The following is a 14,179-nucleotide window of genomic DNA, read 5'->3' as shown; positions in this document are numbered from 1 at the left end:
ATATCTTTTTATTTGGGATTTTCATCTCATCCAAACTCCTACGGTAGTGAATGTCTTTCCCACCAAATATTATTATTCCAATTAAATTCAGCTCTTTAGGTGCTTTCTATAACAAGAAAGCACCTAAAGAAAATCTACATACACTGCTCCTGGATGTCGATGCTACGGCTTTTTCAAATGATGCGATGCATAACTGACAGAAAATGACCGCACAGTTGTAATAGAAAAAATAGTAACAATAATTACCACGACAATATCATAGCAAAGTGCAAAGATAATAGTAATTAACTCTACAATTTCAAGATCAGTAGGCACTTTTCAAAGCTGGCCACTTATATTTTACCTTCTAATAGTAAACACAGCAAAGACTCATAAAATGAAACCTAAAACAACTTTTACATAACGGACAAAATCAATAATCTTATTGGCAGATCAAATGAGCTGGACCTGAAATTACAACGGCACCAAGGCGAGAAAGACAGATCTATTTGAGACATAATCAACATTATTCTATTGGTCCCACGTTTATCAGTAGCTAAGAAACATGATCATTTGAATACCAAACACATTTTGAATTATCAATATTAATTCTCCATAAACTAAGCACTTGGCAACGAAAATGTAAGAACCCAAAGTGAAAAGAAAAAAAATCAACAAAACCTTCATAAACACCCACTCCAAACAAGACAGATTCTACAAGTAATAAAAAGTCAAAAACTACAAAAAACTGGAATAACGTGCACACTTCAACGAAAAGGTAGGTCCACGAGCATGGACAGGAGATTGAATAACACACCAAATCAAAAGACAACTTGTAATGCACAATTATTTTATCCGAGTATGTAAGATATTTTTCAGATTTTGTTCCATCTAGAAGGGGATGAGATCTGATCCAATCACCCCCCATAGAAAGAAAGTGGACCAGATAGCTAACTCAGGGTCCACTTGAAAACACCACCATGAAAGATATTTTTAACAACCTGCTACATAATTATAGCAAACAGATGAATCAGCAGAAAACCATATGACTAGCCAAGAAAGACAAATTGCCTAAAAAGCTGAATTATCATTAAGCAACACCAGCATCAGAATAAAAAGTACATAAGCCATTGATGAGCTTTAAAGGTAGCTCTCCTCTAATTCATCTTTTTTTTTCCATACCTAAGAAACCCCAAAAAAATAAACACAAAAAGGAGCAAGTATTTAACGGGGAAAAGTAAAGTCATATATAGAAATATCTAAGATATTACACAGCTTCCCCTTCATTAGGACTTCCTTCAGTCATCATCCTCCTCTTCCTGTGATTATCAAGCAAAAAAAATTCAAAATCAATACAAAGTCATAGTATTATCACTCTAAAGAAATACAGCACTGATCATTAAGTATTACAAACCTCATCACTTCCGTCTTCCTCGTCAACCTCAGACTTTGACTTGTCAGATTCCTCTTCTTCCTCGGCCTCACCAGCCTATAACATCACAAGAAATGAAGTGTCTTAGCACCAATAATAACACGGTCAGATATATGATGGCATATAAATGAACAATAGAATTTTTACCTGTTTCCTGTTATAAGCATCCATGTTCTTTTCGTACTCGGCCTTCCTTTTCTCAGCCTTTGCAATATAAGGTGCTTTCTCCTATATTCATGTTAAAACAACACAGCATCCAAACATAATTAGGATTCATTCAATGATTAAATCAGACCGCAATCTCATTAATAGCTGAAACAAGTAGATACTTACAGCGTCAGTCAAGTGTTTCCATTTGTCTCCACCAGCTTTACCAACCTAGTAATGATTAATCGGACAAAAAAGCTCAATCAAAAACGGTCAAACACAAAAGGGTGAACACTACAATAATTAGCACCCATTTGGCTATAGATGTTGAATTTATAACTTGAAAATTTGAATTTTTGATTTTTGGAACTTGAAGTTGTGTTTGGACTTTGCATTAATTTGAAGTTACATGAGTGGAAGTGAATTTCCGCGCAATAACTGGTCTGAGCCAGCTTTCGGAAATTGAAAGTATTTTGAAAATAAGTTTTTAAAATCTGATAAAATTTCATGGCCAAACAGATATTTGAAGATAAACTTCCAAAATCTAATCCAAAAAATATATGGCCAAACACTATCAAAATGGGAAGTGTACAAGAACTTTGGATCTGTAAGGGAAATATACTCACAGCGGCGACAGATTTGTTGCCTGGATGTTTTTCCTTGTACTGCTTCCTGAAGTCCTCCCTATTTACGCCAAGTTAAAATAAATAACATTAAAATCAGGATTTTCTAAGCTCAAAGGCACCAAATACTAAGAAGAGTGTTCAGATGTGTACATGAAGACGAAGAAAGCACTTGCTGGCCTCTTAGGCTTGTTTGGGTCCTTGGCAGCATTCTTCTCCTTTTTTGTCTGGGGAGCACTCTTCTTCACTCCGAGCCTGTAATAATCCAGTATAAATCACATTAAAATCCAAAACAAATTCAACATGCGCCAGCAGACTTTAATAGTTAACCAAAATCACAATAAACTCGACAAAATCATACACACAATACTCATAATACGAACAAATTAGGTATATATTCGCTGATAGTCTTAAACAATTCATCAAACTTCCATGAATATCCAAAAACGCTAAAAATCACATAAATCCAAAGCAAATCCAACATAATGACACAGTGATAACGTCTGAAAGTAAATCATATATATATATACGACAACAGACTTTAATAGTTAACCAAAATCACAATAAAATCGACAAAATCATACACACAATACTGTATATTAGCTGATAGCCTTTAAGAATTCGTCAAACTTTCATAATATCCAAACCGCTAAAAATCACATAAATCCAGAACAAATCCCACATAATTCAAATCTATAAAATCAACGAAATTACACCATATACTCATAACACGTTCGACGCAAGGCTTTAACGAATCATCAAAAATACACGAAAATCCAAAACAAATCATACAAAATCATAGGCTCATAAAGCCAGAAAACTCATAGATGTATTCAACAACTTGTAATAATAATTTACCAAAATCATACTGACAATATTACAAAAACATAGATTCAAAACAGGCAAAAAAATATCACATGTATTCAATAGGCTATAATAACTCGCTAAAATCACATCATAATCATTAAAAAAAAAAAAAAAAAAAACTCATAGATTCAAAACAGGCATAAAAATATCACCAAAAAAAAAACATTTTCATAGATTCAAAACAGTCATAAAAAAAATTACAAAAACATAGCTTCAAAATAGGCACAAAGCATGGCATATGAATCCAATAAGCTGAAATACTTCGCTAAAAATCACATCATAATCATTAAAATCTGTTCAAAAAATCATAGATTCAAAACATGCAATAACACCTAAATCGTAGATCTAAAACTCAAAATAAATAAAAAAATAACACAAAGCAAGGTAAATACGCACTTGTTATCAGCTTTGCCCTTTGATTTACCTCCTTTCATTTTAATACCTGCAACAAAACAAACAAAACCGGTGATAATCGGTTCAGAAACGGCCAAAACAACAAAAACCGGTGAGAACCGGTTTAAACCGGGATAAAACGAGTCAACTCGGCCGATTCGCCGCCGAGTCGCCGCCGAGTTACCTTTTAGGGTTGACAGAAAAAAACAAAACAAAGAGATATTGCCCTTTCGGTGATTTGTGAAGTGTATTGTGTTGTGAGTGTGTTGCGCTGTGAAGAGATAAGAAGGGGCTTTCCTTAGGGACTCAAAAGAAATTTTGCCATATTGTTAAAAATTGAATATATGCAATGATATTTTCAAGTCCGCTTTGCTTTAGGATAATAGCTTTTTTCGTCCTTAAATTATAGGTGTATTCTCACTTTGATCTTTGGGATATCTGATGAACCACATTTAACCTTTTAATTAATTGAAATAATTGTTATTGGTCCTTTTAGGTAAGAATTGTGTTGTATTTGAACTTCTTTTAGTAGGCGTTTGGCCATTAAAATTAAATATTTTTCACTTCATTTGGAATTTTGGAGTCGGAATTGTGTTTGGTTATAGTTTTTGCAAAGAATATTTGGTTATTTGAATGTATTGAAAGTGAAAGATAAGTTTGGTTGTTTTCTAAATTCCAAATACAACTTCGAATTGTATTTGAAATTTTTATGGCCAAACACCATGCAGTGAAAAAATATTTCAAAAAAAAAGTAAATAATTCTCATGGAGAAAACCTAAATATTTTTCACTTCATTTGGAATTTTAAAGTTGGAGTCGAAGATGGAGTTGTGTTTGTTATAGTTCTTGCAAAGAATCTTTGGTTGTTTAAATGTACGGAAAGTGAAAAAAGGTAAAAATGTGGTTTTAGTTGTTTTTCAAATTTTAAATACAACTTTAAGTTGTACTTGAAATTTTCATGGCCAAATCTTTGATTTTCAAATAAAGTGAGAAAAAATTACAAAAAAAAAAATGTGAAAAATTCCCATGGCCAAACAGGTTTTTAAATTATATTACCGTCAAACATGGAGTGAAAGTACAAGCTTAACATAATAAAGGGGTAATTAAGTGGCAAGTCAACTAATAATTATGATAAATTTGTGAATATTTATAGGTATCAAAAGTATTTATTTCTATTAATTGAAGGTTAAATGTACATAGTTAAATGTTATAAGGATCAAAATTAGAGTTTGTAAATCATTGAAGGACCACAAGTGCTATTAACCATTGAGTATAAGCAATGAAAATGAAATTTTGAAGTCCGGTTTGGTTTGGGCGGGATTTCAAAAAATATTGCCACGTCATCGATCCGCGTAAAACCGCGCAAATCAATCCTATTGGCTGAACACACTCCTTTGTTATAGCCCTTGGCTTTGTGTTTTCGCTGTGTTTGTTTAGGGAAGGTTGTTAGCCGTTGGATTGTCTAGTGGATGAGGAATAAGGACACGTGTTTAGATCTGGTGAGTTAAGGGCTTTTTTGTAATTTTGTTCACGCGGTGCTTTAGTTTAGTGATGAAATGACGGGTTTACCCTTATTGTGTAATGAAGGAGAATTAAAGGGGCCGTTGTGAAGTTATTAAAGAGATATCGACAATTGACAAAGATGGAATGTGATGCGTAGATCGTGCGTGTAGGGTTAATTTGGTCATTTCACAGCTTATTAAACGAATATGCTCTTTCATTTTTTTTTTTTATGCCTTTGTGTGGTGAAGTTCAACTTTGTAGACTTTATTAATGATATTTTCATGAATTCGAATTTCTAATATTTTTGAAGTTCGAGGATGATTTAAGTGATCACGTGAGATATTATTGGGCATTCGAACATTAATTTGATGATATTTGGGGAAAAATTAAAGTTAAGTTGAATAAAAATATTCAAAAATTAAATTGTCCCTGAATATATATTTCACTTGAAAAAATGTTAATGTTCCTTAAGAAAAAAATAGCTAGAATTAGTTTTAAAATTTTGAAAAACTCTAAGTCAAGTTGGAAGGGGAAATGACTACAATAAATTGAAAAAAATGGCACTTTCTTAAAAAAAAAAAAAAAAAAAAAAAAAAACCTTAAAAAAATGTATATCTGATACGAACCGATTTGGGGAAAACATCAAATCAATCACAAAAACGCGGAATTAAAGGATAACAAGAAATTGGATGAGAATTGAAGAAAAGGGATGAGAAATAGAGAATAAAAAAGCTGAATACAATGATAATAATCAATCTTTCGAACCTCAAGTATATAAAGCACCCTGCATCTTCCAATTGAATTGATCAATTGAACCTAAGCTATTTGAAAGCGAGAGTTAGATATTGAAATAAATCCACAAATGAACATTCTTCATGAAATCAATGGAAATAGGTTCAAAAAACCAACAATGGAATCCACCATTAAATATCCTAAATCTAAAGGCTATTTAAGCTAAACAAACTATCACTCATTTAGGTATTCAATACATAATTCATCAATCTAACTAATGAAATGAACTAAGTCTAATATTTATACTCTGGTAAAAGATAAAGCCAAGTTATTACAAAATAACATTAATGAGGCAAGGGCTTGTTTGGTTGGTAGTCTTCTTTGGGAATTCTGAAAATAGCCATCATGTGGAAATCTTCATCTTCCAAACACCAATTGTCTTGATTTACATCGTATAGCCATAATTTGCACTTTTAGACCTTTGTGCTTTTAGCCACTTAGTGTAAAAGTCGCCACAATCTCTTTCCAATCCATCATCCAAACGTCCCATGTCCTTCCAAGCATCTTTGTGCCCCTTATGCCATCTAGGATCATATCAATGTCTAAACAGAATCATACACAATTGGTTGTAAAATGAGCTTCGAATGGGCTTCGAAAAAAGTATTTTCCATGATTCGACTTAATATTAATCTTTTTAGTGAGCCTTATAAGTAATATCTGGATTAGAGGTGATAGAACTAATCAATTTATATCCAGCTCAAGTTCTAATGGATTGGATACTTGAATTCTAATCGATTTATAAAGTGGGGAGTATTCAAATAGCCTCTTGAATTTTTTTTATTTAAGATATAATTAAATTTCGTGAATTATTTAAATTTTAGGCACTTCAGATCAAATTTGTTTAAATTTTAGGCACTTCACATCAAATTTGAGACCTCAAGTTTGAGATTTTAATTTTAATTTGTCGGGTTTGAAGTTGAAAACTAGTTCAAATTTCAGATTTTAAAATTTAACTTCAGCCTAAAGGTTTGAAGTTGGGGACTAGTCAATCCTAACTTCAAACCCGAAGATTGATAGTTCAAATTTCAAATTTCAAAACTTAAAGTTTTCAATTCTTAATATCCAAGGATTTTCTATAGTAAAATTTATCTTTCAAATAACCTAATTTTCTTATTGGCATATAGTTATGAAAGGAATCAATCATAATATGTCTTGTCTCTATGATTGCTTTCGGCATGTGACTATAACAGGAACCCAAACTACAACTTTTTTTATTTTTTATTGTTGTTGTTATTGTTGTGGGCAGGGGCGGACGCACGTTATACGAAGGGGTGTCATCCGACATCGCTTCGCTGGAAAATTTTAGTGTTTATATGTTCAACACGAAATGTTCACCAATAATAAGTCAAATCATAAACATGACACTACTTGGCAGAAAGAGATCCCCGGCTCGATGGTAAAGCGCAGCACTCCCCTGTGGCACGTCAATAGTTTGAAACTCGGTGTTGGCTATTCATTGTTTTTAATTTTTTGGTTAAGTGCCTCTCCTCTTTTATCTGTCGTAGAAAACTATGTTTTGATGCAGGCTTGATCACAGACTCCTTACTTAAAATAAACGAACGAGGCAGCCAACCAAGGATAAATTTCATATTTGACTAGACAAAATAAATATATAAAATAGGTTTTTAAAAATAACTCCTTTTTCATTTTGCAATTTTTAGGATAGTTATAGTAATTTATTAATAAGATTTTTTTTTTTGTTAATTAACAATTTATTCACTTATTTAAATGTCGACACCCCTTGCAAAAATTCCTGCGTACGCCACTGGTTGTGGAGTTTATATTGTTGTGGAGAAGAGGAAGAACAAGAAGCATAGACTGAAGTTTATTCTCAGCGGGCTAAACTCGCATGTATCCTCAATCATTTATGGCAATAATAACTCTTCTATTAGAATAATCTCGTACATAGTGACCAAGTTCATGTCATTTATAGCATTTTGTGTTGCTAAGGAACTTGTTTCGAACATGAAGTTCATCCTTCCCCAACTTTCAATTTCAATTTGCCTTTGTCAAGAAAAATTTTAGAGTTATGTTTAGACCTCTTAGACTTATTCCAAGTGCTAAAGACTTCTAACTATCCTTATTTTTGTTTCATGAAATAGTTGTGACTCGTACGTTTTGTCACATTTGTGTGTCTTTCAACCTTTCTTTTCGTCGAGTGAGCATTTTCAGGTTTACTTATCCTGAGAACTTCATATGTTACCTATCTTATCGTTGAGACACGCTAAGAACCCTGTTATTGACACCTAATTTTCACATCATAAAACGCGTATTTTAATTTTCAAAATTTTCCGAGTCCAAGACGGAGTAATGATGGCCTTAAAAAAAAAAAATCACGAGAAAATTGCAAAAGTTGACGTATAATTATTATTCCATAAAAATTAACGATTACAAGAAATTACGAGTTATTTACTTTTACAAACATGATCTGAAAAGAAGATAGATATCCCACTCCATCTAACTCGGGAAAATTGTTAATTAAAACGACGTATGAATTACGGCTCATTTTTTACCGCATTTCACATTTTTAAATATTACTCGGAAGTATATCAATATTGGGCTCATTTTGAAGCTCGTGTTTTAAAACAACGTATTATGATTTTTATTTCGTCGAAATATTATTTTACGAGGGGCGTATTAGACTAATTAACCTAAAACTATATGAAAACTATGCTACATTTTTATAAAAAAAAAATAAGGAGGGGATTTTTTCCATTTGTACCTTCGTTGGTACTATTTGAATAAGGTCTTTTTGGGGGGAAAGTACGGCCAAGTGAACTATTTTTGTCCATACAATTCTAAATGCTTAGTTGGATAATTTTTTAAAAATTTGAATAAGGATTTTGGGGGGAAAAGCTATGGGCACATGACCTATTTTTGACCATAAAATTCTAAATTGGCTTGCCTACAAATAGAAGGGATGGACATTAAAAACGAGGAGGTCATGTTTTTTTTTTTAGAGAGAAAAAAGGGGGAAGTTTTATCTTTCTATTTTGAGGGAAAGAGACCACACAGTAGAAAACAAAAAATATCCATCATCTTCTTCCTAGAAAATGGTCACGGATGAGGAAAAAAAAAAAAGGGGGACCCATAGCAATGAAAAAACATATCACCATCTTCTTTCACTCCATTTTTTACCTTCACCATTTTCACCATCTAAAAACCCATCATTGAAATCACACGCGAGAGAGGAAAAAAGAAAACAAAGAAAGGGAGTTCGAAAATTAGCAAAAAAAAAAAAAAGAAAAAAAAAAAAAGCTAAGGTTTGATTTATACATTCAAAAACTTGGTAGCCTATACACACCCTTACTAAAAATACACAAAATATAAATACAATAGATATATATACATAGAAGAATACAGATATCATCCAAAAAATTTAAAAAGACAAAGGGGTTTTCAAAGATTTGTGAAGTGTTGGTGTTTGAATTTGGTGTACTCAATCCCTCCTTTTGATCTTTAGGTTGCCCCATCAAAAGATCGAGTCAACCCCTATCATGGAAGGACTAAGGCATTGAAGCATAATTTGGAGCGAAAATATTTACTTATGCATTTTCTGTTGGGTTTGGTCAGCCCAACTCCCTATCTCTTTACTATTTATTTATCAAAATTGATTAAATGTGATTTATTGAAACCCTTAAAAATTGTCATGTATTAGAGTTTCCAAAAAACCGTTTTCTAAATATAAAACTGATTCTTACAATTATTAGAATACAAAAATGATTTTTGGGATAAAATAAGAGACTTGATTAATTTTGCGGAACTAGAGACAAAAATGATTGTGGACCATCCATATGGACATTTTAGACAAAATTGGACTTAAACTATTTTTTGGATTAACTTGAACTAAAAGGATAAAAATCTAAGAAATATAAAACATGGTTAAAATATGGATAATAATAGTATGCCAAAAAATGATTTTTTTTTTTTTGAAAAAACTTAAAACTAAAAAACCTTTTTCTAAATTCGGGTGGGCTCACGTAGTGTTCTACTTAAACTAACGCCTTCGGGTTTTAACCTAGTTGCTCTAGTCCGAAACCCAAAACGCCCAATTTTGGGCAAAACTCTACCATTTTTGTTTCTTGAAAAGTGAGTATTTTTTGCATAAATGATACATCTTGATTTGCGGAAATATAAACAAAAGCAGTTTTTATCACAAATAATTTATATCTACAAAGGCATACTATTAGAACCCGTAGGTCAACCGTATTTTACGGATCGTTAATACCGGGCTGCTTAACACCTTTTTCGGGATCACAAGAACCCTTACCCGAACTTTGGTTAGATTAGGATTCTTTTAAAAATTTAACTGTTTTGAATGAACCCTTTTCGAATGGATTTTTCCTAATTTCCTAAAAATTAGGTGGTGACTCTTAAATAAAGTCCATTTAGAGCACCATCCACGTAGAAGTATATTTTTTCCTTTTTTCCAGTACGATTGACAACCATACTTTCCCTGGACACTTTCCTTTTTAAATGAAGCAAGTGCAAATACAAATCGAAAAAAAAAAATAGAACCGCTACAGATGGCGACTCTGCTGGGAAAAATTTAAGATTCTAACCATAAGGGTTCCAATAATTTGTGTGTACATATGATATACTTGTCCTTTTTCATAATTTGACACTCAAAAGCATTTTCTTAAAAAGATTAGCCAAACACAATCTGCTTATTAAAAGCCGTTAATGGCACTTTTCACATGAATTAGCCAAATACAAACTACTTCTCACGAAAAGTACTTTTTTGAAAAGCACTTCTCAAAATAAGCCGTTTTTAGCCGCTAGGCCCAACAGGCTCTTAGTTCACTTGTTGAATTAATGAAGTAATTAAAGTGTTAAATGAATAAAACCACTTTTTCAAACTCCCATTTTTCAAACAAGTTATACTTTTAGCTACAAAAATGTTTTTAAAATCCGCCCGTAACTGCATTTGTGAATTTTCGGAGATGTCTAATACCTTTCTTGGAAAATCACTCGAACCCTTACCTTTTCTCTGATTTTCAAGATATAAAGGTTTTAATAATTTTCTTTTCAAAACGGATTCCTAATTTTTCAAAAATAAATAATTAGGTGTGGACTTTGTACTTTTCACAAATAGTCAAATTATTCATAGGCTTTTTCGAGTTTATAAATGGGTCGTATCATTAACCAAAGTTGATTAATATACTTTCAAAAGTTAAAGTGTATAAAGTATGTGTGTTTAACTTCTATGTAATGATAATGCATACTGTTGTGTGACCTAAAAGAAAACATATTACTGGGATTAGTAACTTAGAAAATAAAGCAGATATGCGTGCGGTGAAGTATTCTTGAAAGGAAGAATGTTACTCTAGACGTTCTTTTGCTTTGCAACGAGAATCACTAGTTTAAAGAGGAAATGAACATGAAAAATACTTAAAAGCACCTTTCTAATTCCCCAAAGAAAAGAGTCAGATTCTCGCGTTATCTGATTATGGAATTTCCTGCCAAGCAAATAGCTAAGTCGCCAGGAAAATGGTTCCCACGTCCCTCATTGTAAATAGCATTGTTTTAGTATCAAATTCGGCTTAAATTCTTAACATATATTTAGTGTACAAATCATTCCCCCTCCTACGACACCCCAATACTAAACCAACAAACACTTTTATGAACATGTGTTTGCATGTTTTTGGAAGAAAACAATTGAAGAAGATACACCAAACGTCACCATTGGCTCCCAAGAAAACTGAATTTCAAATTAATTTCAGAACTAAATAAAGACCAAAAGAGAAAGAAGCTTCAAGAATTCGAAGTTTATTGAAAAAAAGGATCACTCATTTGACAGTAATGTTCCAAGAAAATTCAACCTTAATGTTCCAAGAAAATTCAACTTCAAATATATCAATTAATTAGCAACTCACAAGAATTTTATGAGCTTGGAAAGCTTCTTCTCAAAGAAAAACTGAAAAAATGAAGAGATAAAAAGTTTCAACTTCAAAGGAGCAAGACTTGTGTAAGTTGTGTTTAGTGTTTCCCTTCTCTGTCTCCACACATAAGTTTCTCGCATATTGTCTCCTCTTATTTTAAAGCTCAATGGAGGAGTCACATATTTCAAGATAGTTGCAACGGGCCAGCTCATTCATTTTCCCGCTTAATTGCTACTAGGCTCTCCTTATAAGGATAAACTGCACAACGATCCTCATATGAGAATCTCTTCAGGCCTGGATAACTTAATCCAAGATGTGTTGTCTTCTGACTCTTAACATTATAGGAGACTAGCCGAGAACTTCTGGTTACAAAAATGACAGTGCTAGAATACCAAGACTTAAAATATGGAAAGCATTGAAAGGTAAAACGCTTATTCCAAACTCCTGGTCGGATCATTACCCATATATCAAAAACAAAATCTTCACAATAGTTTAAGAGGGCAATAGAGTCATCAAACAATATAGGCGTCTTACTATCAGAGTAATGAACTGGCCCATCAATCTCTCCAAACACCTCATTGCTAAAGTCAAATGAAAGAAAGCTGCATTTAACCCCTTCTAGTATATATTCTTTTATCATCCAGTAATAAGCTCCGTTCAGATAAGCAGTACTACGAGCAAACCTTACAATATAGTTCTTCGCGGGATGGAAAATTCTAAATGTGAATTTGAAGATTCTCCATGAGTCTCTAGAACATGAATAGACCGCTGCATATCTATTCGTGATAAAGTAAACAAGTTTATAATCATTACTTGAGGGGTCTAATCCGCACCCAAAGAAGCCTTCCCTGGTGGAAAATGGTATTTTGGGTTCGGGGAGGGGCCTCGCCTCACGATCGCAGGATTCCACAACGCATACGAATATTTGTCATCACTTACTCTCTCCAAAAGATATATTCCATCAACAGAACCTATAAGAATATTCGTCATACCTCTAAACCTTTGGAAATAATCAGGATTTTCATGTAAAGGGAATACACCATGATCAGAAATCAAAGTAATGGGAGGGGAACCATCTGATGCACCATAATCATAAATCAGAAGTTGGAGGGATTTGTTCTTGCTACAATTATTCAAGTGTTCTTTAATAAAATTAGGATTCTTGATAAGAGTGTACCAGTTCTTGCAGACACATTTGAATCGCAACAAGGACTTCACCGGCAGCCTGACTAGAATATTCCTATATAAATCTTCGGGGAAAGGCCGATGACCATTATCGCTCGTGGCCATAGTAGAGAACACAAAGAAGGGAATCAATGCAGATATAGGTGTGTTTGTTAACAGAGAAACATTATTCTACCAGGAAGTACCCTGAAATCAGTACAAGTAAAAAGAAAAACGTAAAGGAAAAATATAATACAAAAGAAATGATGGAGAAAGGCTAGATCTCCATTAGAGGTATGTTGAGAAATTAAGATTTTGAGGATGAATGAATTATTGAGATTTCCATATTAGATTTACCATACTAATCTAACTGCCTTTTTTATGTGAATTTAATTTGGAAGAATAATAAATATTGGCAATACCTAAATAAAAACGTAAATACCTAAATATATATATATATATATATATATATATATATATATATATATATATATATATATATATATATATATATATATATATAGAGAGAGAGAGAGAGAGAGAGAGAGAGAGAGAGAGAGAAGCATGTTGCCATTTTGAGGCCGTGGTTATTTTATTTAATTGCTATCTATGTTGAATTTACCATACTAATCTAACTACTTTTACAAGTATTAAATTATACATTTACTACTGTTAAGGTAAGTAACTAATATAATGTTAGTACAAATACATATAATAATATATTACTAATAGATGAATAAAGCCATTTTGAGCTTTGGTTATTTTATTTAATAGCTATCCATATTCGATTTACCATATTAATATAACTGCTTTTTTTTTTTTTTTTTTTTTTTTTTACACTGGGAGAACAGGAGAATTTTTGCAAGGATAGCAATTTGATACCCTAATGAGCTTTAATTTAACTTTCTCGTTAGTTGTATATGTAGTGACAAAATCACTCCTACTATAAAGTAAACTCGGGCATTCAAGTTATATATTATTCTACCCTAATAAACTCCTTTAATTTAATTGGTTGGTTGAATGCCATTAACCGTTAGTAATGTATATGTATTTACACTATTTATGACAAAAAATATCATATGAATATATATATTTTCATCATTAAACTATCTTCCTTCGTTATACAAAGTGTTATTAAGCTTAGAATTTGACAACTAAATTTGAAAATTAGTTGTATTATTTAAACGTCAATGTGTTATGTGTTATGCTATTCACTCTACTATAAAGTATATAAAGTATATCAAATAAAAATAAATTATGTGTGATAAACGACTATTAATGTTAATACAATATTCCAAAACAAATAATTTACTATATAAAAACTATGGGGAATCAATTTTTGGAATGAAAGAAAATAAAAATTTATAAAAAGCAAGTAATAACAACTCATTTAGAATA

General features: G+C 32.1%; 1 protein-coding gene across 1 annotated transcript; it reads right to left on the bottom strand.

The window, feature by feature from the left end:
- Positions 1-1,046: 1,046 nt before the first annotated feature.
- Positions 1,047-3,765, bottom strand: LOC132036499 (HMG1/2-like protein). The gene is made up of 8 exons (XM_059426854.1): positions 3,626-3,765; positions 3,445-3,490; positions 2,335-2,436; positions 2,185-2,242; positions 1,745-1,789; positions 1,559-1,639; positions 1,394-1,468; positions 1,047-1,298 (listed from the first exon to the last, which is right to left on the bottom strand). Exons 2-8 carry the CDS (start codon positions 3,480-3,482, stop codon positions 1,278-1,280), a joined length of 420 nt encoding a protein of 139 aa, XP_059282837.1. The 5' UTR covers positions 3,483-3,490; positions 3,626-3,765; the 3' UTR covers positions 1,047-1,277.
- Between the last annotated feature and the right edge of the window lie 10,414 nt (positions 3,766-14,179).

This window comes from Lycium ferocissimum, chromosome 11 (assembly GCF_029784015.1).
Source record: "Lycium ferocissimum isolate CSIRO_LF1 chromosome 11, AGI_CSIRO_Lferr_CH_V1, whole genome shotgun sequence".
Lineage (NCBI taxonomy): Eukaryota > Viridiplantae > Streptophyta > Magnoliopsida > Solanales > Solanaceae > Lycium > Lycium ferocissimum.
The sequence above is the reverse complement of the archived record's forward strand: the minus strand, read 5'-3'. Positions and strand labels throughout refer to the sequence as shown.